Genomic DNA, 27,296 nt, shown 5'->3' with positions numbered 1-27,296 from the left:
GACACTTGACTGATACAAATTTTATTTTTCATGCTAAAATTTTTACAAATTTGATTTTGTCATACACAATTACAAGAGGAACAGTTACAAGTGAATTAAAAAATAGTATTTGGGGGGCACTTCTATTCATTTTACTGTCATAAGTATGTTCTGTTACAGGTACAGCAACAATAGTTATTAACTACAGAACTGCTCAACTTGGAAATTTAGTAAGTATATTATAATGGAGGCTAATACCTAATATAAACAAATAGTAAGTGCCCAAACATAGTCTCACACTCTATTATTATTTATTGCACAATTAAAATCACTGGTTAGAACCTACCCACCAATGCCAACAATTTCTGACCAAGCATTTCAAGTCAGAAAGCATTTTAAAATCATTTCCCCAAATCTTACTTAATTTAGTTCTGTGAGGAAATATAAGACAAAACACACAAGACAAAGCTTCCTGATATTATATGCCTAAAATAAATCATTATACAATGAAATTATGCATCTTTTGCAATGTGGCATTTTTCCCATCTCACACAGTAACAAAAGATGAATACAGCTTACAGCATTTAGAGTCAACCGACTACAGCTGATATAGTATCTCCCAGATTTCTAGTTTCTAAAACTCTGGGGGGAGTGGGACAATTTGAACTGTAACAGTCTACAAGGTAGTAACATTACCTCTTGGCCATTGGCCCAATACTAACCCCTTTTGTTTTTTAGTATACAAAATATGCTGAAAACATTTCTCTTAAACACATTTCAATTAATGTAATTAAATAGAAGGCAATAACTTCCTTCTAGAAGAATTAGATTTAGCTATGAAAAACTTGCCATATATTTGTTTAATTTATGGAATACTTTTTGGGTCAATACAGACCACAGTGTATTTTTTAACTTAAAAGCCTATGTTAAACATGAGTAAAAGGAACTAAAAACATAATCACACTGGTAGTTTTTTTTAAAATGAAAATTACCATTTTTATCCCTATAGTATACAAATATATTACTTGCTTTCATCCTAATTAAAGTTCAATTTCAAAAAAATCCACTGTGAAATTTAAATTCTGACTAAGCACAAAAATATACAAATATCAGTTCTAATCACAAATTTCAGCTGACAAGTGAACATTTTTACCTTGAAATATGTAGATCTGGGATACAGTAGTGAATTTTTTGATTGAACACATCACAAATATATCTAGTTTTCATGTAAAAATAATTTTTTTAAAGAAATAATGTTTAACAGTCTTTTTTATCCCACCTCAAACATATTTTTTCCTTAAAATAGTTTAACATCTCATTTAAAATCTGATATTACAAAAAAAGAGAAATAAAATTAATTCTTAGATGTATTTGAGCCAAGTAGTTACTGTTTTCAGATATTATGAGCTAAAAAATCATAAAATGGTGAGTAACCTTTGGCTTACAATCTCACTAGCGCCAACTGGGAAGCCCAATCAAGGAAGACATATGTACTCGTAAATTTAAAATTTTATATCTTTTAGAAAGAAACCCTAACAGATAAGCATTAATAATTAAAGATAAACATTTTATACTAAAGATTTATAAAATAATAAAGTATCTTAATAGTATTCTTAAAAATACTATCAAAAGCCTCAGTCCTACATATCACATGGAACATCCAATCCATTTTTATGAATAAAACATTTTCAAAGGCTAGAAAGAAAATATGCTTACAGTAAGAACAATGATGCTTGAGTAAAACAGACCTGCTGTGAATCTCTAATCTGCCACTGAAAGCTTATGTATATTTCTTAACCTCTCTAAAACCCAAATTTCCTCTGAGATAAAATGGGGGAGGGGTAATGACAGTAACTACCTTAAAGGACTCTTCTGAGGGAAAGTGAGAAAAGTTAGCACAGTACAGTGTGTGACACAGAAAGAAATCAATAAACATTAGCTACACTGAGAAGTGACTTACTTTGGGGTCAAGTATCTAACAAGTCATTTTCTTAAACAAGACATAGCAATTACAAAGAACTAGTTTAAAACTGAAAAAAAAAGTCAAATGGCATGAGAGAAAGTTGGGGACATGTGCTCCAATTAAACATCCAGAATTATATTGCAATAATGATAAGGCTAAGAACCACAAAGATTCATCAGGCTGACGTTTGAAGTCTTTAAGTCACTTTCATTTTGTTTTGGCAATCACTTCCTATCTATTTGAACACCACACTGTATTATTCCTAAGCTACGAGTCAGAAGATCTAAAGTGAATTTTATTTTCTTGTCATGAATTCTTTGAGAAAATAATTATGTCATTTTCTTAAACAAACAAAAAAGCAAGGAAAAAAAGCACAAAAATAAAACCACAGTCATTTACATGTTACATGGTACAGTAAAGATGGCTATTTAGAAATTGCAAGCAGTTTATCTGGTGTCTAATATTTTCAAACTGTTATTTCAAATCTCAAATCCATTAATCTCTTCTTTATAATTAGTCTATCTGTTATCTTTACTGGAATAATCACAGATTTAACAGAAAATTAAGCTACTTAAAAATATTAAGTTATAGATTATGCTCCAAAATATCTTACAAGTGTTCATTGCCCGTTGAAAATATTTAAGGTACTAATTTCAAGATATCCAAAATCTTAGTTCATTAGTATTAATTGGACTGTCACTACGTTACCTATGTGAACATTTTCTCTGATTTTTACTTGTACTAACCTGAGTCAACAGGGCTTTCCAATGGGTGATTTCATTGACCAAGCACAGATATGGCAGACAGAAAAATTTGATCTGGCATCAGTTAAAATATTTATTAAATATTCAGCAAGTCCTTCAACTTCTCCATGCCTCTTTTTCCTTTTCTAAAAGATGGGGCTCCTACCACCCTCCTTTTCTGACTCACAGGACTCTGGCAAATGACAAAACAAAAGTTCTGCAGAGGGCATGGTGCTATATAAATGTAATATCAAAACATGTAGGCTTGGTTAGAATGACCAGTCTATTAAAGGTGCAAGGAAGTTATTCTTGGAAATATCACCAAAAAAAAAAAAATTAACATCTTTACCATATTTGTTGAATAAGATCTGAGAATAGTTTTTAAAAAACCCTATTACCATGTAAGAAACTGCGTTGGACAATGACCTAAGAAAGGTTAAAGCCTCATCTGTTCTTTCCAGATTTTTTTTTAATGGCTTTAAGTCTGCATCACCGGAATGTGCTTTTGTAATTGTATTAATTTACAGCCTACTTCGCTCTAGGGTTCTCTGGCAGTTACTTAACCCTCTGTGAAAATAGTCACAAGTGATCTTTATTTCTCTACTACTTTCTTTTTTTAACTTATTTTAAATTTCAGTTTCTTTCTGACTTGAACGCCAGAGAAAGCAGGAATAATAAGGAATTTTTACTTTAAAGAATGAATAATATTCAGAACTAAGTCAGTAAAAGCAAATGTTCTCTAACTTTCCTGACTCTTAGCAGATGCTCTGCATCCACTCTACAAGAATATTAGAGCTACACATCAAAAGAAAAGTCCACTTAGTTTACACTATACAGTTTTCCAAGGTTAAAAGATACAAAGTAGGAAAATAAATTATGATTGATTTTTGAAGAAGGCATATCTGAAAGGATAATTTTGAAGAAATGGGATGAAGCAAAATATGGTATTTTTTTTTTTAACATTTTTTGCTTTTACACAGTCACTGAAATACTATTATCTCTAAAAGCTGTTAGTCATTCAGTTGTGTCCAACTCTTTACAACCCCATGGAATACAGCGCGCTAGGCTCCTCTGTGCATGGAATTTTCCAGGCAAAAATACCGGGGTATGTTACCATTCCCTTCTCCAGGGGATCTTCCCAACCCAGGGAACGAATCTGGTCTCCTACACTGCAGGCAGATTCTTTACTGTCTGAACTATCAGGGTTGTCTAACTCATTAACTAAATGAGAAACTAGATAGGTTACTGGTCAGGGATGTAGAAACAGATTTGGATGCACAAATGGAAGTGATTGTTGAAGACAAGTAGAAATTTTGAGGCAGAAGAGGGTCTGGATGCTACTCATTAAAACATCATAAGTAGAGTGAAAAAATGAAATGAGAACAATATGAAAAATACAATTAGAACCCACACAGTAGTGAAGTGTGCAGTTTCAAAGAGACAAGGGGTGATCAAAAAACATGGCAGAAAAAATATTAAAGATTGGGTTGGACCACAAAATCCATAATTAATTTAAAGGGGTGATTTTAGTTTAATAGTAAGGATAGATGAGTTAGCAATGGATTAACGGGAGACTAAGTAGTTAAAAACAAAAAAAGAAGTTAGTACACTTCATCATTAAAATGGTTCATTGAGGAAAACTTAGGAAAAAGGATATGAAAGCTAAGGGGAAACCTGAGTAGGTTTAAAGGCAGAAAGGAGGGCTTTATTAGCTCTAATTACTTATAATTAAATAAAGTTCACGTTTTAGAGTTGAGAGAGTCAGGCTTATAAATAAGAATGTTTCAGACCTATGTTAGGCACTTTTTGGGTAGAGAGAGGGGTAACCTGATTTGTCACTAAGGAACTGAAGGAAATTAATCTCAAGCCAATGACTGTTTTTGGTATCAATAGTCAGCCCCTATGCTCAGTAGCATGTATTTAAAAGGTACTCTGAACTTGGGAAGTGAAAAGGCCAAAAGCCCAAATGCAAAATGGTATTAAAAATATAAAATAGTAAAATAATTTACACTTGAGAACAACTTTAAACAAAATCCAAACCAAAAGTAGAAAACTTAAAAAATGTAACTCCTAGAAGCCTGATATCCACAATGTGCAAAGAAATTAAATTTAAAAAAAGTATAGTATAGGTTTTATTTTGCTATAGCCACCATAATTTATAACAGGATTTCCTGGATAATTTTACCAAAGTAATAATTTCACCTCTAAAACATTCATAAAATTGATGATCTGAGTACCTAACAGTTGTGAAAAGTATCTTCATAATTCTTTAGTATGAAAAGCAACATTAAAAAAAAGTGGATCACCAAAATATTTTATTTCAAATCTATGTTATACCTGATCAAATATGTATTTGGAAACATATTCACATTCTAGAAGTTTCTGAATTTCATTTTCCTGTGTTTTTAATTTTTATGAGCAACTTACTAGATTTTAAATCTGTACCACTTTAACATTTATTACAACTATTTAGAATCCATGCATAATTTATTTACAATACTGTACATTAAATGGTTATGTTTGAATATCACACAAAAGTTTCACACAACTATAACATGGAAAGACATGTGAAACACATTATATAGGGGTTTTTTAAATTTTTCAGGTACAGAATTTTGCAAACATTATTTTGGTTTATAAGTGTTATGCAATCACTAGCTTGAAATAACACTGACAAAACCATGCAAATGAGTGGAATTTCAAAATGAAAAAGTAAAAATATTTAGCTAAAAGCTAAAATAGCATATAGTTTAAATACTACCAAGTAGCAATGGGAGTTTATAAAACAGGAAAAAAGAAAAGGTATTCTTTAAATGTCTTCATCAGAATAGGCCCTCGGTAATTTTTTATAAAAACATTCAGAAATTAAGTTTCTCAAATTATGTTCATCACCAAAATTATGTTTTTAGTAGTGATTAGAGCTGTGAATTTTAAATAAGTATCTGTTATCCTGAAGGAGAAGTCTTAGTTTTCCCCTTTGGGAAATGAGCGAAGAACATCAATCAGTAAATTTAGGTTCAAATAAAAGATCCTGGTACAAATATCACAAACACAGAGTGGAGAGTTGTAATAAACTACAAGTCCACATATTCTTAGATGTACTCTTAAAACAGAAGTGTAAACTTTAGGTTGCTCAATTTAAGATCTCCTATCACAAAGTACCTCATCTTTCAAAGTTTGGAAAATATCAATAGGTATTTTTTTTCTCCAGGTGCATCTCTGAGTTTTCATTGTTGTGGCTGAAGTACATTTAGATATTCAGATTGCCCCAAATGATACGTGGTGTTTCTTCCACAATCAACATACTGGTACCTTTCCTGGGATATCTGTTCTGAATGTCCAAAGTAAGTTGTCGTTACAGTAACTCTGAAAATAAAATAAATGGAGAGAAGCACTGAATAGTTGATATATAAAAAAAATCTTTTTAAAGTGGGAACACTTTATATATTAAAATTCTTTTCAGGGAGAGGTTATTTGATTAATGATAACTTAATGTTGTAGACATGGGTCTCTTAGGGAGTATTTCCCCAGTAGACAACAGGAATGCTGGCTGAGCAAGCCCTATCCAAATAATTATATACAAAAAAATGTAATTTTTTTCAAAACACCTATCTTTGGCTAAAAATATCTTCAGTTCATTGCACTCTTAAAAATAATCACACAGTTCTCTCATCAGAGGAAAAGAGTTAATCAGGTGTTAGCTAATGGCCTAAAGACCCAACCTATAACCTACAATGTTTTCATGGCTTAGGGAAACACCCAACTTGCAAACCAATAACATTATTTCTCTTCACTACTGTTCCTGCCTTTACCACAGGGAGCAAGGAATTGGCTGTTGAGCTCATCCTTCTCTCTCTATCAATTTCTACTGTTTTCCTGAGTTCTTGGAAGGTCCAGATTCGTTATTTAGCAGCTATGTGGTCCTTCACTACTTCTCTGAGCTCCCATTTCCTCATGTGTAAAGTGGGGAACTATTTACTTCACCTCACTGCACTCATGTAAGGCTTAAAATACAAATGAGACAGCATTTATAAAGATGTGTATACTCTAAGCTCATGTTATACATCTAAAGTTGAAACAAAGAAATTCTTTCCAAAAAATTCATACTCACTGCATCATGAGCACAATGTTATGTACTTTGATGGTGATCAGTGTACAGAAATCACTGTTAAAGAAAAAAGCAATGTAAATACACACAAACTATGACATTATACATTTATTAATAAAATAGTTTAATCACAATTCCTCTTCCTATGTTAAAGCCAATATAAATACTATTAAGAAGATATAATAAATAGCCATTAAATGGTTGAGCATTTTCTATATCTCAAATGATTAATATTTTCATGGCTTCTTATTCTATGCTTTCATACTACAGCAGCTGTAGAGTTGTCTACTAACTACTTCTATTTTTTTTCACCTTTTGAAATTTTAGTAACCAGATTATTACCCACTCAGAAATTCTGTATCAGGCTAATATCAAAAGAGGATAAAAAATTATCACAGTTTTTTACTTAACTAGAGTTAATAATCATTTAGACCTAATTTACAAGTTTTACAGCTTCAAACCAGAATAGTATATTAAACATCATTAGCATTTGTAGTCCTCCTATACAAAAACAAAAAAATAACAAAATATGAGAATATAATTTTATAACATAGTAAATAAAAAGTGACATGGTATGCATGATCCTAACTGTGAAAAAAAAAAGCTATGTGTACAGGTATATGTATGTTAATGTTACACATTTTGAAAAGAGAGGATGGAGATCAAAACCCAGAAGGAATATTCTAAAAATGTGGTCTTGTCTCTGCTAAAATGATGGAAAATTAAACATATATATTCATTAAATGGGCTTCCCTTGTAGCTCAGTTGGTAAAGAATCTGCCTATCATACAGGAGATCTGGGTTCAATTCCTTGGTCGGGAAGATGCCCTGGAGAAGGAAATGGCAACCCACTCCAGTATTCTTGCCTGGAGAATCCTATGGACAGAGGAGCCTGGTAGGCTATAATCCATGGGGTCGCAAGAGTTGGATACGACTTAGCGACTAAACCACCACTACCACCATTCATTAAATATATATATTCACACATGTATGTCTGACTCTTTGTGACCCCATGACCTCATGGACTGTATATGGAATTCTCAAGGCCAGAAACTGGAGCGGGTAGCCTTTCCCTTCTCCAGGGGATCTTCCCAACCCAACGATCGAACCCAGGTCTCCCGCATTGCAGGCAGATTCTTTACCAGCTGAGCTGCAAGGAAAGCCCAAGAATACTGGCGTCGGTAGCCTATTCCTTCTTCAGTGATTCTTCCTGTCCCAGGAATCGAATTGGGGCCTCCTGGATTGCAGGCGGATTCTTTACCAACTGAGCTATCAGGAAAGCCCTATATATTCACACATACACACACTTATTCCTTATAATTTAATGAGAGAAAATAATTAAAAATCAGAACTTACAACATATAACTCATTTCCTCTGCTATGACAGTAGGTACTGTATAATCAATCTGAAAGGCAAAAAATGAAAATAAACCAACAGAGTATAGTATCAAAATATCAAATATTTCAGACACATTTCATAACTTAAGAGTTTGGAAATCTTTTTATGGGTTTGATTCTATGACTTTCTTTTACATATGTATGGGATACATTTCAAAGTCTAATTTTTTAGGAAAACCCCCATCTCCTGAAAGTTAATATTATATACAAAGTTGAGATGCATACTCTTCCAAAGTATTTTCTGAATGAAGCTTACTTGTTTCATATCCAGTGGACCAATACTGGTTATGTTGTTTAAGCGTGCCTTTCCAATAACTGTTTTTGAAAACTGAACTTGTGCAGTGATGTTTTCAACTTCAACAGAATAATAGTTATTGTTCGTTATATTTAGTGTATTCTGAAAAAGAAAGGAGGTAGAAAATGTGCAAGTTATCTTAGAATAGGCATAATAAAGAAGTATTCAAAATAAATAGAGAAAATGACTCCAGCTGTGGCTATGCTTCATTTACCAGGAGGAAGTAAATTGTCCCCCAAAACATCAAAGAACATTCATTGAACCAATTATTTGGGTTTTCCATGAGTGCTATGTATACAAAACGCATACAATGAACATACACTTTTAAAGAGTAGGCCCAGGAAATATATAGTACCAGAACATAGAAAAATCAATGTTATAAAATGTATTTGTGGCCTTAGCAAAAATTCAATAAAAGTTGTTGTTCAGTTGCTAAGTTCTGTACAACTAATTGCAACCCCATAGACTGCAGTATGCCAGGCTTCCCTGTCCTTCACTATCTTCTAGAGTTTGCTCAAACTCATGTCTATTGAGTCAGTGATGCCATTTACCATGTCATCCTCTGTGGCCCTTTCTCCTCTTGCCATCAACCTTTTCCAGAATCAGGGTTTTTTCCAATGAGTCAGCTCTTGGCATCAGGGGACCAAAGTACTGGAGCTTCAGCATCAGTCCTTCCAATGAATATTCTCAGTTGATTCCCTTTAGGATTGACTGGTTTGATCTCTTTGCTGTTCAAGGGACTCTCAAGAGTCTTCTGTAGTACCACAGTTTGAAAGCATTAATTCTTCAGCGCTCAGCCTTCTTTATGGTCCAACTCTCACATCCATACATGACTACTGGAAAAACCATAGTTTTGACTCTACGGACATCTGTTGGCAAAATGATGTGTCTGCTTTTTAATATGCTATGTAGGTCTGTCATAGCTTTTCTTCCAAGGAACAAGTGTCTTTTAATTTCATGGCTGCAGTCACTGTCTGCAGTGATTTCTGGAGCTCAGGAAAATAAAATCTGCCATCTTTTCCATTTATTCCCCCATCTATTTGCCAGGAAGTGATGGGACCAGAGGCCGTGATCTTTAGTTTTTTGAATGTTGAGTTTTAAGTAAGCTTTTTTCACTCTCTTCTTTCACCTTCATCAAGAAGTTCTTTTAAGTCCTCTGCTTTCCGCCATAAGTCTGGTAACATCTGAGGTTTTTGATATTTCCCCCAGCAACCTTAAATCCAGCTTGGGATTCATCCAGCTCAGCATTTCATATGCTGTACTCTGCATGTAAGTTAAATAAGCAGGGTGACAATATACAGCCTTGATGTACTCCTTTCCCCATTTTGACCAGTCCATTGTTGCATGTCCAGTTCTAACTGTTGCTTCTTCATCTTCATACAGGTTTCTCATCAGGCAGGTAAAGTGGTCTGGTATTCCTGTTTCTTTAAGAATTTCCCACAGTCTGTTGTGACCTACACAAAGGCTTTAGAATGGTCAATGAAGCAAAAGTAGATGTTTTTCTGGAATACCCTCGCTTTTTCTATGATCCAATGGATGTCTGCAATTTGACCTCTTGTTCCTCTGCCTTTTCTAAATCCAGACTGAACATTTGGATAACCACAACATATTGGTTATCCAGTTTATTAAGACCTTTTTGTATAGTTCTGCTGTGTATTCTTGCTACCTCTTAATCTCTTCTGCTTGTTAGGTCCCTGCCATTTCTGTTGTTTATTGTGCCCATATTTGTATGAAATGTTCCCTTGGTATCTTCAATTTTCTTGAAGAAATCTCTAGTCTTTCCCATTCCACATTTTCTTCTATTTCTTTGCACTGTTCACTTAAGAAGGTTTTCTTATCTCTCTGTGCTATTCTCTGGAACTCAGTATTCAGCTGGGTATATCCTTCCCTTTCTTCTTTGCCTCTTGCTTCTCTTCTTGTCTCACCTATTTGTAAGAACCCCTCAGACAACCATTTTGCCTTCTTTCATCTTTTTGGGGAATGGTTTTGGTCACTGCCTCCTATACAGTGTTATGAACCTCTGTTCGTAGTTCTTCAGGTACTCTATCAGATCTAATCCCTTGAATCTATTTGTAATTTCCACTGTATAAATGTAAGGAATTTGATTTGTCATATCTGAATGGCCTAGTGGTTTTCCCTCCTTTCTTGAGTCTGAATTTTACAATAAGGAGCTCATGATCCCAGCCACAGTCACTTCCAGGTCTTGTTTTAGTGGATTGTATAGAGTGTCTCCATCTTTGGCTGCAAAGAATATAATCAGTCTGATTTTTGTACTGACCATCTGGTGATGCCCACGTGTAGAGTCATCTCTTGCATTGCTGGAAGAGGTATTTGCTATGACCAGTGCATTCTCTTGGCGAAACTGGGTTAGCTTTTGCCCTGCTTCATTTTGTACTCCAAGGCCAAACTTGCCTGTTACTCCAGGTATCTCTTGACTTTCTACTTTTGCATTCCAATCCCCTATGATGAAAAGGACATCTGGCTTTGGTGTTTGTTCTAGGCCTTGTAGGTCTTCAGAGAACCGTTCAACTTCAGCTTCTTCAGCATTAGTGTTTTGGGACATAGACTTGAATTGCTGTGATGCTGAATGGTTTGCCTTGGAAAGGAATAGAGACCATTCTGTGGTTTTTGAGACTGCACCCAAGTACAGCATTTTGGACTCTTTTGTTGACTATGGCAGTTACTCCATTTCTTCTAAGGGATTCTTGCCCACAGTAGTAGATATAATGGTCATCTGAATTAAATTTGCCCATTTCCATTTTTGATCACTGATTCCTAAAATATCGATGTTCACTCTTGCTATCTACTGCCTGACTACTTCCAATTTACCTTGATTTATGGACCTAACATTCCAGGTTCCTATGCAATATTGATCTTTACAGCACTGGACTTTACTTTCATCAGCAGACACATCTACAACTGGATGTTATTTCTGCTTTGGCTCAGCCTCCTCATTCTTTCTGGAACTATTTCTATACTCTTCCCCAGTAGCATATTGGACACATCAACCTGGGGAGCTCATCTTCTGGTGTCATATCTTTTTGTCTTTTCATACTCTTCATGGGTTTCTCAAGGCAAGAACATTGAAGTGGTTTGCCATTCCCTTCTCCAGTGGACCACGTTTTATCAGCGCTTTCCACCATGACCCACTGACCTTGGGTGGCCCTGCATGGCATGGCTCATAGCTTCATCAATTTACACAAGAGTATGATCCATGTGATCATTTTGGTTAGTTTTCTGTGATTCTGGTTTTTGTTCTGGAGGCCATGGGACTGTAGTTCTTGCTTCTTCTGTCTGCTCTCTGATGGATGAGAAAAAGAGCCTTGTGCAAGCATCCTGATGGGAAGCACTGGCTGTAGGGAAAGCTAGGTCTTGCTCAGGTGGGCAGGGCCTTGCTCACTAAATATAATTTTCAGGACCTTGCTCCCTAAATCTAATTTTCTGCTGATGAGTGGGGCTGTGCTCCCTTCCTGTTAGTTGTTTGGCCTGAGCAGCCCAGTCCTGGAGTCTGCAGGTGCTATGGTAGGGCTGGTGGCTCAGATGGTAAAGAATCTGCCTGCAGTGCTGGAGACCCAAGTTTAATCCCAGAGTGCAGAAGAACCCCTGGAGAAGGGAATGGCAACCCACTCCAGTATTCTTGCCTGGGAAATCCCATGGACAGAGAAACCTGGCAGTCTACAGTCCGTGGGGTCACAAAGAGTCAGATACAACTAAGTGACTCCACATACAGGCTCTATGGTGGGGCTAATGGCTATCTCCTCCAAGAGGACTTATGCCAACATGCTATGCCTCTCAGGGCTATTGCTGCCAGTGCCCATGTCCCCAAGGAAAATTACTTTTTTATTTTTCAATAAAAGTAACTTTAAAGTTCCATCCAAATTTTTCTAAATGTTAATATGTACATGTCTTCACAGGCTAAGTTATTTCTGATTCTACTGAATACAAAGACAACCTTTTAAAATGTTAAGCAAAACTTTAAACTATTTTTTAAAAAACTGGTATTTTATGTTATATATGAGTAGAGCTTTCCAACAGGTCACTTTTAAGAGGAATTGGGACAGATTCAAGACTTGATGAAAAGAAATACAGTTGCATCATTTCCACACTTAATTAACAGCTATATTGGTACACATTTTTCCTGATGAAGTGTCCATACTTTTCATTAGAATATTAAAAGGGTCAATGATGCAAAACAAGCTGGAAACAAAAATTCTTATAAGAATTACAGAAAGATAAATTGGTAGTTAAAAAGATAACACAAAGATGATGCAAAACAGGCTGGAAACAAAATACTTGTAAGAATTACAGAAAGATAAATTGGTAGTTAAAAAGATAACACAAAGATAAACATCAAGAGAGACAACAGCTGGGCTGAACTTCTGCAATTCGAACTTAAACAACTGTTTCAGATTACTTTAGAAAATAGTCAATGAAAAGAAAAACTGTTAAATCGGGAAATAACAAAACATCTAAAATAGTGCTAACAAAAGAAATCATAAACAAAATCACAAAACATTAAATAAGAAATCTTGAAGAAGTATTTGTAAGGCAGATAGTAATGGTTATCACCTACACTATGAGGCTTTACAAAGTAGAAAAAAAGACATAAAGCCTCCTGTTAAAAAAAAAATAAAAGCAAAGGATATGAGTAAAGAAATCAGAAGAGTATAAATATAAATATAAATGGCCAAGAAACACTATTTGTCAAATTAATTTATTGTCAGAGAAAGGCTGATTTAAATAAAAGTGGACACTGCTTTATATCCATTAAACTAGTAAAAGTTACAGAAAATGACAGATTCTATTTCTGGCAGGGATATGGACCAAAGGGTGTATTTTTGCATTCCTGGAAAATACATGAAGGATTACAGCAATATTCATTGAAATTTAAATTATGTATTATCCTTTGACCTAGCAATTCTACATCTGAGCAATTATTCCACAGAAATAAAAACATTAGGATGTTAATGACAGTGTTATCTGTAGTCGCAAAAAAAAAAACAAAAAAACAAATCTTGAAAATAAAGTGAATGTCCAACATAAAGTAGAATGCTTGAAAAATAATATTATGTCATTACATGGAATAATATGCAGCCATTAAAAAGAATGAATGAACTCTAAGCAGAAAATCAGGATTCCTGCAAAGTATTAACAACTGAGAAAACCAAGATGCATAAAAGTATGTACAAAATATTATTTTTAGAACTAAATAATGATTTAAGAAAAACTGAACATGTGAGTTTATAAGTTAATATGAATATGGAGAAAGATATGGAATGAGGTAACATGGGATAAGTGACAAGACAGAAAATGGTCTTAGTATAAAAATGATGGGAAAAAAAAAGAATGTGCTAGCAACCAGCAATTTTATGATCACATTTATGTATTCATTTTGTTAAATGTAGAGAAATGTTTTAAAATTCTATAAAATAGTAGAAATAACCTTTCTCTAAATATATAAACATCTTCACCTACTTGGCTCTTAATACCAGTATCATTTTATTTCTAGCTGCTGCTGCTGCTGCTAAGTCACTTCAGTTATGTCTGACTCTGTGCGACCCCGTAGACGTCAGCCCACCAAGCTCCTCTGTCCCTGGGATTCTCCAGGCAAGAATACTGGAGTGGGCTGCCATATCCTTCTCCATTTATTTCTAGACACTACAGTAAAAAACTAAATTTAAGGTCAACGGACCCTCTGATATAGACCAAGGAACGGGATCCAGGAAAATTTTGGAGTTCTATTTAATATTGGTACACATTTTTCCTGATGAAGTGTCCATACTTTTCATTAGAATATTAAAAGGGTCAATGATGCAAAACAAGCTGGAAACAAAAATACTTATAAGAATTACAGAAAGATAAATTGGTAGTTAAAAAGATAACACAAAGATAAACATCAAGAGAGACAACAAAAAATAAGACAGGACAAAAAAGTTTAGTATGAAAAATAAAAAATTTTACTGCTGAAAACACTGAGAATCCATTTCATTTATAAGCCAGGGACTGCAGTCATGGCTTTTAAATAATGATGATTTATTATCAAAGGCCTTAAACTTATGATCTTTAACTGCAAATTTACTTTCAGGAATTTATCCTAAAAAATAACCTGAAATAGAAGCACAAAGTTTAAGCACAAAGATGTTTTTGGAATAAATATTTATAATATCAAAACTAAGCAACTATTAAGAAGGTTGAGTAAAAATTGTAATATGGCCATGTAAAAGACTACATACAACCACATAATATGGGAAAATGCAGTGAAGTCAATTAAGTGAAAACGTGCATGTATATACACTCACATATATGTGTGTACCCTTTATATATAATTCCATTTTAAAATGTATTATGTGTAAACATATGCATGGAAATGCTTATATACAGAATTAGCACATGTATGTTTAGTCATCTCTTGGTATCCATGGGGTATTGGTTTCAGGACCAACTATCCCATCCACTCAAGGTTCCATCACACCAAAATCTGCAGATGCTCAAGTCTCTGATATAAAATGGTGTATATTTGCATATAACTTACGCACATCCTCCACATAACATCTCTAAATTACTTCTAATATCTAATATAGTGTAAATGCTACATACATAGTTGTGAATATAACGTAAATGGTATGGAAATAGTTGACAGAGTATAGGTAATTCAAGTTTCTTTTTTAAAAAGAAGAAATATAAATGAATCCATGTGAATTCTTTTTTTCCTGTAATTAAGGAGTAATTCTACCCAACACACATTTCCTTTTCAGTCCCTATGTCTCTCAACCCCCCTCCAGCAACACAGGTGCATCTACCTCAACCTCTAGCACACCAAACTCCTCTTCAAGGAAAACGAATGAAGTCTAATATTACCCTTCCAAATAAATCATTGCCACATAGATGTACCTTAAAGCCAGAAGCAATGTATCTTCCTTATTAATAATACAGTGATTTGCAAACCATGCTTACATAAATGTAGAACAGGTACAAGACCTTCTCTGAGGCTTTTGTTTGCTTGTTTTCAGGTATGAAAGGCTGCAGAATCCTAAAAACTATTGTTCTGAGAAACAAACATTTTCACACATACTAATTTACAAGAGAAATCAATCACTTGTTCACTGCCTTTGAAAACAAAGGAATGGTCTGTTAAAGATGGCAAAAATTGTGTTTCACAAAACACAAGGACATGAAAATGTAATATGTACAACACCTATTCAATCAACTATATTAACATCTTGCTAGGAGCAACTGAGAGTCTAATGTTGAAAAGTAAACAGATTGTAAAAACTTTTCTCCCAGCAATTATTTTATTTTACCCTCCCAAAGCCAACTTCAAATGCTAAGGATTCTGAATACACAGAATTTGCCATTTTCAGCAGAATCAAAGATGATAGAAAAGGTCAATACATCTTTGTTACCTTTCATGTTCTCTCAATAAGGACAAAGGTGTTGCTTAACATGATAAAGGAATGACGTCTTCATGTTGATGTATGGCAGAAACAAGCACAATACTCTAAAGCAAATACCTCGCAACCAAAAATTTTTTAAAATAAAGGAATGAAGTCAAATATTAATATAAATATGTTCTTACCGTAATATTTAAATATATTGTGCGTTTTTGAACATCATAACTAACATATGCTGATTTGATGCCAATGTATTTCACGTCAATAGAACGAGGGAAAAGGAAAAACACAGCCAGTCCAGAAAGGAGCAGACAGACAAACACAGAAGCCATCACATACAGTTTTCTGGGAAAAAAAAAAAAAAAAAGGAAAGTGAGATATTTAAACATACATGCATCAAAAATTACATAATGAAACATTCAAAGAAGACATTTTCATTTTCAATTTTTTCCCCTATTATACCAGCAGGAAAAGATGTATGATTTTTTTCTTTTTAACCATCTTTTTACATTATAAAAGTATTGAATAGAGTAGGTTTGAATCTATTAAGCATTAAAATATTCTTCTTAAAAGACGTATTTATCTTTTTGGAGACTAAAATTTCAGGCTTATTATAGATAGAACATTTACCGTGGTGAATCCCAAAGCAGGCTGCTCATTAGAATCAAACTGCGGAGCTTTATAAATATATACATTTCAAGACTCCCTGACGAATTTACTGAAGTGGAATTTTCACGTGTGTGAAAATCTGTGGTTATTTTATCAACCAGATATACAGTTAGAATCAATTGTTTCAGTTTATTTCAATTTTTAGGAACTGCTTTTTTTTTACTTTTCATACAATCTTTTAAGTGATATTAAAAAAAGAAGGACATGATCTAAAGTCTAAACAACAGAAATATATATATGTACACACAGATATCTGATTTGCTTACCTGCTTCCTCTTCAAAGTTCTGTCCCAAACTCTGAAGGTAATCAGTTTTGTTAGTCTATACTTTATCATTCTATTGTCTCTCTCTCCTTGTGCATGCGTGTGTGTGTTTTCAAAAGAAATGTGCTTTGGGTATCATGCTATAGTAAAATACAGTTCTTCCTCATTCCATTTGACCGTATAGATAACAGTGTAACTTCTTCTACCAGTCCCTTACTAGTGGCCATTTACATTATTTCTAGTTTTTGGTAAAATAAATACTGGCACAGTGAATAACGTGTGCAAATGCTATTCACTGTATTTGACAGTAATCCTTAGAATAAATTTTTCAAAGTAGAATTCCTGAGCCAAAAGGTAAATGTGTATGTAATTTTGACAGATAAGGCCAAATTTCCCCTTCAGTAGTAAGGCACAAGTGTGCTTGTTTTCACACAGTATTGCCAACAAAATAACACTCAAAATTTTGGACTTCTGCTCATCTGATACACAAGAAATGGTACCTCAATATTGTTCCAATTTGCATTTCTCCTATGAGTGAGACTTAACATCTTTTCATATGTTTAAAAGATACTTGCTTTTTTCCCTTGTGAACTGGATATTTACAGATCTTATTTTTTGTATGGTTAGCCTTTTTCTTCTCAAACTGTGAAACTCTAGAGTAAGGATATTGGACCTTTAACAATAATTTGCAAATACCACTTCTTAGTTTGCTATTTGTACCCTGACTTGATCTGCATCTTGTTTTTGCTTTCATCTTTTAAAAGTTAACCTACACTTTTATTAACTTTTTATATTTTATCCAAATTTATTAATCTATTCTTCTATTCAGTAGAGTTCGGTTCAGTCACTCAGTCATGTCCGACTCTTTGCGACCCCATGAATTGCAGCACGCCAGGCCTCCCTGTCCTTCACTAACTCCCAGAGTTCACTCAGACTCACGTCCATCGAGTCGGTGATGCCATCCAGCCATCTCATCCTCTGTCGTCCCCTTCTCCTCCTGCCCCCAATCCCTCCCAGCATCAGAGTCTTTTCCAATGAGTCACCTCTTCTCATGAGGTGGCCAAAGTACTGGAGTTTCAGCTTTAGCATCATTCCTTCCAAAGAACACCCAGGACTCATCTCCTTTAGAATGGACTGGTTGGATCTCCTTGCAGCCCAAGGGACTCTCAAGAGTCTTCTCCAACACAATAGTTCAAAAGCATCAATTCTTCAGCACTCAGCTTTCTTCACAGTCCAACTCTCACATCCATACATGACCACTGGAAAAACCACAGCCTTGACTAGACGGGCCTTTATTGGCAAAGTAATGTCTCTGCTTTTGAATATACTATCTAGGTTGGTCACAACTTTCTTTCCAAGGAGTAAGCATCTTTTAATTTCATGGTTGCAGTCACCATCTGCAAACATCACAGTAATCCAAGTCTATGCCCCAACCAGTAATGCTGAAGAAGCTGAAGTTGAACGGTTCTATGAAGACCTACAAGACCTTTTAGAACTAACACCCCCAAAAGATGTCTTTTTCATAATAGGGCACTGGAATGCAAAAGTAGAAAGTCAAGAAACACCTGGAGTAACAGGCAAATTTGGCCTTGGAATATGGAATGAAGCGGGGCAAAGGCTAATAGAGTTTTGCCAAGAGAACGCACCGGTCATAGCAAACACCCTCTTCCAACAAGAGAAGATTCTACACATGGACATCACCAGATGGTCAACACCGAAATCAGATTGATTATATTCTTTGCAGCCAAAGATGGAGAAGCTTTATAGAGTTAGCAAAAACAAGACTGGGAGCTGACTGTGGCTCAGATCATGAACTCCTTATTGCCAAATTCTTCTATTACTGGATTCTAAACCAGTTAGGAAAGCTGCTCCACTCTCAGGTTATTAAGAAATTAACTCTAATTTCTTGACATTCTTAACTATCTAGAAGTTATATAATAAAGGGTCAGACTGACTGTGTATAAGTCCTAGTTACATTTTTCTTTCCATGAAGACTTGGCATGCTGTTTTACTGCTTATCTGTTTAAAGCATTGTGGTCAAGAAGGAACATGCCAATCTGATTTTCTATCCCTTATAAATTAATCAAACCTTTGCTTGGGCATTCAAAGGGGCTATTGAGTTTTTTGTTATTACCTTTGAAGTCCAGTAATTTCACCAAGATTGGTTATTTCCAAAATTATGGTATGTCTTTTCAGTGTGTAGATTCATGTCTTGTTTTATTTCAAGGAAGTGATCTTGAGTTAAACATTTTCTCTTTCTTCAGTTTGCCTCCTTTGATATTCTTCAAGAACTCCAGTTACATTTATGCTCGATCTCCTTGGCTTGTGTTCTGTACCATTTTCTCTCAAATACTTTTCATTAATTTTTGTTTCTGTGTGTGCGCACATGGGTAAATGTTTTCACTTCGTCCTTTGTATCTGCTCTGTCTTCTAAGTGCACTTTCCAAGGTATCTCTTTGTACTGTGTTCTTTCTGTTTATCTTCATCGCCAGAATTATTTTTCTCTAATTCTTTCCAGGGCCCTGTAGACTCTCTTTTCACATCCTTCTATTGTTTAGTCACTGTATTTCTGAGCTCCTCAACTTTTGACTTTTCTGTTTTACTGTCATAGTTTCTATAGTTTCCTTAATCTCTTTCAGAACATGGGAAGTATTAAGTTAAAGTTCTCATCTGCTTTTCTGATAATGCTTTATCATCTATTAGTATTTTGATCAGTTCTTCTTTTATAAGTTTTACTACCTGTATGCAGGTCAGGAAGGAATGGTTAGAACTGGACATGGAAAAACAGATTGGTTCCAAATAGGAAAAGGAGTACATCAAGGCTGTATATTGTCACCCTGCTTATTTAACTTACATGCAGAGTACATCATGAGAAACGCTGGACTGGAAGAAACACAAGCTGGAATCAAGATTGCTGGGAGAAATATCAATAACCTCAGATATGCAGATGACACCACTCTTATGGCAGAAGAACTAATGGCAGAAAGTGAAGAAGAACTAAAGGGCCTCTTGATGAAAGTGCAAGAGGAGAGTGAAAAAGTTGGCTTAAAGCTCAACATTCAGAAAACTAAGATCATGGCATCAGGTCCCATCACTTCATGGCAAATAGATGGGGAAACAGTGGAAACAGTGGCTGACTTTATTTTATCTGCAATCAGATAGTGACTGCAATCAGAGAGCGACTGCAGCCATGAAACTGAAAGATGCTTACTCCTTCGAAGGAAAGTTCTGATCAACCTAGACAGCATATTAAAAAGCAGAGACATTACTTTATCAACAAAGGTCCGTCTAGTCAAGGCTATGGTTTTTCCAGTGGTCATGTATGGATATGAGAGTTGGACTATAAAGAGGGCTGAGCACAGAAGAACTGATGCTTTTGAACTGTGGTGTTGAGGACTCTTGAGAGTCCCTTGGACTGCAAGGAGATCCAACCAGTCCATCCTAAGGGAAATCGGTCCTGGGTGTTCACTGGAAGGACTGATGTTAAAGCTGAAACTCCAGTATTTTGGCCACCTGATGCAAAGAGCTGACTCATTTGAAAAGACCCTGATGTTGGGAAAGATTGAAGGCAGGAGGAGAAGGGGACAACAGAGGATGAGATGGTTGGATGGCATCACCGACTTGATGGACATGGGTTTGGGTAGACTCCAGGAGTTGGTGATGGACAGGGAGGCCTGTCATGCTGCGGTTCACGGAGTTGCAAAGAGTCGGACACAACTGAGTGACTGAACTGAACTTTTGTATGATGCTTGATTGTAATCTGGTGTTTTTTTTATGATCATATTTAAATTAGATACATTTTTGTACTTTTAAGAGAAGTTGCCATTTTGTGTGGGGAGGATGGGCCAGGATTGCATTCATAGCTTCACTCTTCAAGGACTCCATGCTCTGCTGTTACACAAAGTATTAGATGGTCTCTATGTATATCCACTTCTATAGTTTTGAGACTATCTGTATAGTTTCTGAACCTCTTCTTTTATCACTATTCTTGTTCTATACAACCTGGATTCTACTGTCAGTAATTTTTTTCCTTAGGTTGTATCTTCATTTTTGTAGTTTATGTTGAGTTTCCTTAAGGTCTTTGAGGACTTAGGATGGCCCAGTTCCTTTAGATTTTCTTAAGGCCTCTCTGTGTATCTGTGGACTTTTGTGCATTCTCTCCAAGTTAAAGAGTTTTTAGATTTTCTATGTTAACAGAATATTCTCAGAGGAAATTTACTGGAAGTCTTCTGAGTGAGGGCCTCTTCTCTTGGGATAAAGTATTTACTTTGTCCAAGGGCTCTTAGGAACTCTCTTTTTGTGTTTCATCACAACTTCCACAAAGCTGCCAAGCACTTTTGGGTCCTTATGTCATCATGGTATGAACAACCATATTTATTCTGAAGTTAGTGGGAATACCTTAACACCCATTTTTGATGAAAATGTTGTCTCTGTGTAACTGAGACCTAATTGCTCTTTAAGGTCTATCTGTTTTAACAGATTTAAGAAGATTTAGATACTACACTGCTTCTAAGGACTTATGCAAGCAGGAATCATTTTTATTTTCTAATGACATAATGGATATGATGGCATAACTTAACCTGATACTATTTTTCCTTTTAATAGTTTTAACTAAAATACCTATTTATACATATTTGAAAAGCAAAATATTTTTTTAAATTGCCATTTTCTTATGATTACTTACGTTCTTCTTGGCCTTAATCTCTGATCACTGTATGGAATCAATGCCACCAGTTGGTTTTCTTGTCCTAAAAGAATTAGATTTAGAAATGTATTAACATGATTAATTAAAAGTATAATGGCTCCTCATCAAAGTCTGGTTTGGAAAGAACACAATACCATCTGGCTCTCATCTCATTCCTTTATTAAATTCTGTCAAAATCTTCAAAAATTATCCAGTAGCAGCTGAGTTCCAAAGCAGACACTGTGTTTTTTTCATATCTGAATTTCTAGCTATTCAAAATACTATGAAGAATGAGAAAGAGTAATTCTTTCTTCCATTGGGGGGTAAAAATCACAAAGTCAGGCTTTCAGATCTGAATTTACCAGGCTTTCCTTCACCCAGTTTTCCATTAAGATTTCAATTGGGTTATCTGAATGAGAGCAGAAGCAGCATATGGTTACCACTGTGTACTGAAACCCCTATAACTACAAAGGTTCTTAAAGTATTCCCCTTGAAAACCAAAACTGACATATATTAACTCTCAGGCTTCAAGAACCCAAACGTATACATACCCTTCTAGGAAGGACTCTTTCAGGTCACACCTCTCTCTGTATTAAGTTACTTCAAAATTCAATATTTCCTTCTTGGGTTGGTGGATCAGATGGTAAAGAATGTGCCTTCAGTGCAGGAGACCTGGGTTCAATCCCTGATTTGGGATGATCCCCTGGAGAAGGGAATGGCTATCCACTCCAGTATTCTTTCCTGGAGAATTCCATGAACAGAGGATTCTGGCAGGCTACAGTCCATGGGGTCACCAAAGCATCAAACATGACTGAGAGGCTAACACTTTAACTTAATGAATAAATGGACCTCTAAATGCCAATTTTCCAATCTTATGAAAACTTGGTTCTTCATATTAACTATCAAAGCCCCACAGTCAAATTCTCTTTTAAAGCTTTCCATAATACTTTTGTTATACCTCCCTGCCCCCTCCACAAGTCTCCCCTCATCCATACTTCCCCTACCGTATTCACATATAAATATGTATCTGTGTATGTGTGTGTACGCGTACCCTATTTGGTGCTATTCATCTGTTTAAATGACTACTGATTAAAACTAACCCTTTAGCTACTATGCCTGTATCTACACAGCTAAAAGTAGATAGAGAAGAACAGTCTCATTTTACATCACTAATTTCAAGTGGCCTTTAATAATGCCAACACTTTCACTATGTTTCCCAAGTTCATACTCTCAACCTGACTCTCCCAAACTACAATTGCATAACTTCAACTTTCTCTTCAGACCTCCAGTATCTTCTTCCCTGTCCTTACGCTCACTTCATGATGTGGCAAAGACACAAGGATTGCCACCAAGCTGCTGCCACCACCACATCCACCCAGCCACCTGCTTGTGCATCCAGGCACTCTACCTCCCCTCCTGCTGGGAGTAAACTGGCTGTGCTCCTCTGGAGGAGCCCGTTGTGCTTGTGCACTGTAATACTCCTTGCCACCTGCATTAACAGTGTTCTACGGGTCAGGCTCATCAGCGGACAAACACATTATCCACTCCATCTTCAAAAAATTCTTCTCCTGAAATTACAGTCCCCTCTAGCTATCACTGTTCTCTCCTCTCCTGTACAGCAAAACTCAAAGAAAAGCTATTTTTTGACTATATAACTTTGCGCCTCCTATGCACTCCTGATCCCACTCTACACACATTATGCATTCCTTTGCTACCAAAACTGCTCTTTTAAAAGGTCTCTGGCCTCTAAATTACCAAATCCCAAGGTCAGTTCTAAGTCCTCACATTACCTGATCAGCAGTATCTAACATAGTTGACTGACTTCTCCTCCACCAAGGGGTACATTTTTCTCATTTATCTTCAAGGATACCACAGACAAAGGGATTTCCTGCTTCTGCTCTAGTTGCTATTCTTAGTGTCCTTTGCTAATTCTTTCTCATGTCACTGACCTCAAAATGTTGCAATGCTCCAAGGTTCAGCGCTACAGTCTCTTCTGTTTCCTATTCACACTGACAACCTTGGTGCTCTCATTCAATTCAGCTTTAAGTATCATCTCTACACGGATATGACTCCATGCTAGGCCTTGCATTTGAATTCCCGGCTGTTAGTACCTAACTTCTTACTGAACATATCCACTCAGATGTCAAAAGTGCATCTCCAGTTTTATGTATCTAAAACTGAACTCCTGCTCTCTCCCCTGACACATATACTCAAACCTTTTCTCTATATTAATAAGTGGCTATTCCATTCCTCCAGCTGCTCAGACAAAAACATCTTCAAGATCATCCTTCACCTTACTATCCACAATGCACATCCAGACAGACAAAAATGCCTACTGGCTATACTTCGAAAATACATCTAGATTGCAAAAATGAGACTTCAGCCCTCCCCAGGCCCCCAGTCTGGTGCATTAATACCTTTAACTACAATAATCCTTTAATTCTCAAATAGCTACTACCTCTGCAAAGGTATTGTCATTCTGGCCTTCCCTCAGCTTCTCTCCAGGGTCAAATATTGACTTCAATCAAGCAGTAAATGAGAACAGTACAAGGTTTTTAAAATTATTTCTCCTTACTTCCATTGCTACTAAAGTATCCTACAAACAGCACATGAGGATTACTCCCTACTGACTCCCCCCATGACAAGGCACAAATTGATTTTTTTTCCTATATGGCTCATCTTCATGTATCATCCCTCTTCATGTAGTTCCTTTAAAAAAGAACTAAGTAGCGTGTGACCAGCTTATTATTATTCTTTAAACAACAAATTAAAAATATTCAGTCACCACATGACTTATCCTAACACCCACTATAGCAAAGCAACTGTGACCTGATCTTTATTGATACCAAATAGGACTAAAAGTTTACAGTCAAGACACACTGCTTATCTGCTATAATTTCAGGTGGGAAAGAAAAAAATATTGGCGGTAGAAGGGAGGTTTTCATTACTGCTTTAGGATCCCTAATTAAAATCTTTGGGTTTGTGTCCTTTTGACAGAAGATAACTGATAGGAAGTTTTAACTTTAATTCTGTCTTTTAAAACATGAACGGTTGTGCTTAGACCCATGAGTTTCAAAGTAATTGTGAAAATTCCTGAAATTATTCTTTAATGGAGAAACAGTGTAATAACACATACCCCTAGGAATTCTTCCTGTTCCTTGACAAGTGGGGCAAGTGACACTATCTCTTCCTGTAAATTCCACATATGGAAATTGAGAGACATCTCCACTTCTTCCATCTTCATTATGGACTTCACCATTAACCAATCCATTCCTTATATTTTCAGTTGATGTAATGCCATCATAACCATCTTCTTTATTTGAATGTAAAGGCAAATGAGAAAAAGACTTTCCCATGTCTAAGAAAAAGGAAAAAATCTTACAGTAAACTTCAGTTTAAAAAAAAGTATACTTAAAACATTACAGGATATTTATACTCATCAAATTAATTAAAATAACCTTCAAGGGAGTATTCAAACTACTATTTGGGTTGGAATTATATTCAATCAAAATAATGTCTCAAATAAAGCAGCCATTTACTAGAGTCCAAAAGTGCTTTTCTAACAAAATATCATGAAATGATATCATATCAAACTTGTGATGAGAAAGGGCTTTCAAACAACAGTAAAATCTGACAGTAGTCTACACTTTCTCAAGTGTTCTCTGAAAAGAAACACATGTGCTTCACTTTTCTTAGAATAAAACAAAAACACGTTTTACCTTTAGAACAGCAGCAAAGCAAAAGTTGCCTTGGGCAGATTACAGCTAGGTATCACCAGGTAATGTCAAAGTAGTATTTTTCAACCTTTTAAAATTCATGCCCTTATGTGATAGACAAAATCCACAATCTTTCTCATGCTCACATTTCTAGTGTTAAACATTTGCAACAACAAAAAAATACAAAAAACAAACCTCCAGATTTTTTCTTTCATTCAACAGTTTCTTAAAATTAAGAAATATTCCAAAATATTGACTATAATTCACCAATACAAAGCAGCAAAATTTAGAACATTAATTTCCAATTTTTAGGATACAGTATCAAAAATGCAGGTGGAATATTAAATACAGTTTAAAGACAAATAAAAATAGGAAGTGCTAGTACCTATATCAAAAGAACATCCACAGGTAAGTAATGCAGTAAGACTGAAGTTGAAGTCACACAAGTTTTAGTATAAAAAAAATTTTTTTTAAGCCATATATTTTAATCTGTTGATATTCTGGGCACAAATTAATGAAGGGAGAAAGCAGAATTGAAAAACAATCCACTTCTGTTTCTAAACGTGACCATATATTTTCTATCATTTCCTAAAACAGATTATTAAAGGCATTCATATAAAAAATATGTCTTTAAAAATGCTCATTGTTTTTAATAAGAAAAACTGACTCTTAAAATAATTCAACTTATCTTATTCTATGAAGAAAAGTCTACTTTTAAAAACTGGTATGCGATCCATGTGTTGGGGTCACTCAAACACAGGGTAAACAGCAGGATAAAAAACTAGTGGACGAACTTAAAATTTCAGAATGATGAATAAAATGCTTGTTTTCAATATTAAAAATAAATTTATGTACACACTGCCCATTAAGTTCAAAAACATAAATAACTTATGACTTCTAAGAACGCATGTATTTCTCTGGATTTTGCTCAAAGACATTTAACGCAAGCCAAACCAACACTTGCCAGTCACAGGTGGTTCAGGGGAGAATTAACATCACTGACCCCACACACTTTGACCTTGGGCTTCTGTGGAATACTAGATGACCACAGGGGGTCAGGGAGCCAAAGCCACCCTTTTAGGATCTCAGTTAACACAACAGAGTATAAGGTGCCTCCCACTGTAATGACTTAAAGGGAAAAGACACAGAAGGCAAAAAAATACAACAAGAGGCTCTCAGTCGGAGTCTGTTTTGTATCCTTATGTAACAGCTGCCTTAGAGTCGGCGTGGGACTGGTGTTTGTTTCATCAAGGTTAATGGACAAGGGCCAGGCTTTGTCAGGTACTGCCCATTCCTGCCCTCCCTACTGGATTTTCCTCACAGCGCTGCTAAGTTTAACCACTTTTATTCTTGGATACTTATAAAGAGGTACTAGGCCCCTGTGCTCAATGCATTTGTTTTTAAATCAAAATCCCTTCATTTACTTAAGAGCAACACGAATCTTTAGGCTTATTATGGAAGGGGGGAGAAAAAGTACAGGACTCCATCCAATTTAAATAGGTCGTGAGCTTCTAAACGAAAGAAGTCGGCGCCTTTTCGTAAGCCTGCCGACTCTGGAAAGGTTAAGATGAAATACAGGCAGTCGGACAAGAATACTGAAAAAGAGCAGAACTTAAGGGCTACCGGCCGCTCAAGGCGTGGGGGCCTGGCATCTTCCCCGTGCGCCGGGCTTGCACCGAAGCCCGGAGTCCCCTGGCAGAAGGCTGGGCCGGGGGAAGAGGAACTGACACACCTCCATCGCCCGGCCCGGAGCGCCTCTCTGCCCCGCAGCCTCCCCTCCGCCACCTCCTCCTCCGGCTCGGCTCTTTCCGGGGCACCCGCTCGGCCCCCGCTGGTGAAGGGGACCTGGGGGCTGCGCGTCCCGGGTCGCTCACCGGCACGCGGGGTGCTGCGCAGTCCCGAGCAGCTCCGCTCGGAAGGGCAGGGTCACGGAGTCCGCAGTCCCGGGTGCTGGGCCGGGCGCGACGGGTCTGCAGCGCTGGGTCGCCGCGGGGTCGGGGTGGGGGTGGGGCAGCACCACCACGGCATCAGCTGAGGCCCGTCGCTGTCGCTGCAACCTGCGCCCGCGCCTGCGCAGAGCGCTCCTG

At 36.1% G+C, this 27,296-nt stretch overlaps 1 protein-coding gene across 1 annotated transcript; it reads right to left on the bottom strand.

Moving 5' to 3' along the window:
• TMEM106B (transmembrane protein 106B) lies at positions 1–27,296 on the bottom strand. Its single transcript, XM_040260581.1, has 8 exons — positions 27,084–27,296; positions 24,630–24,851; positions 21,494–21,557; positions 16,063–16,222; positions 8,448–8,588; positions 8,150–8,199; positions 6,797–6,850; positions 1–6,051 (listed from the first exon to the last, which is right to left on the bottom strand). The coding sequence occupies exons 2-8, from the start codon at positions 24,847–24,849 to the stop codon at positions 5,913–5,915; spliced, it is 828 nt and encodes a 275-aa protein (XP_040116515.1). The 5' UTR covers positions 24,850–24,851; positions 27,084–27,296; the 3' UTR covers positions 1–5,912.

This window comes from Oryx dammah, unplaced genomic scaffold (genome assembly GCF_014754425.2).
Source record: "Oryx dammah isolate SB20612 unplaced genomic scaffold, SCBI_Odam_1.1 HiC_scaffold_18, whole genome shotgun sequence".
NCBI classification, from domain to species: domain Eukaryota; kingdom Metazoa; phylum Chordata; class Mammalia; order Artiodactyla; family Bovidae; genus Oryx; species Oryx dammah.
Note: the sequence above shows the minus strand (reverse complement) of the source record. Positions and strands in the feature narration are given on the sequence as shown.

Coding starts and splice junctions, on each gene's coding strand:
- TMEM106B (XM_040260581.1), bottom strand. CDS start 24,849: ATGGGAAAGTCTTTTTCTCATTTGCCTTTACATTCAAATAAAGAAGAT. Junction 8,589..16,062: donor CAATATATTTAAATATTACG/GTAAGAACATAT, acceptor TTTCTTTTTCAG/AATACACTAAATATAACGAA. Junction 6,851..8,149: donor GAGGAAATGAGTTATATGTT/GTAAGTTCTGAT, acceptor TTTCTTTAACAG/TGATTTCTGTACACTGATCA.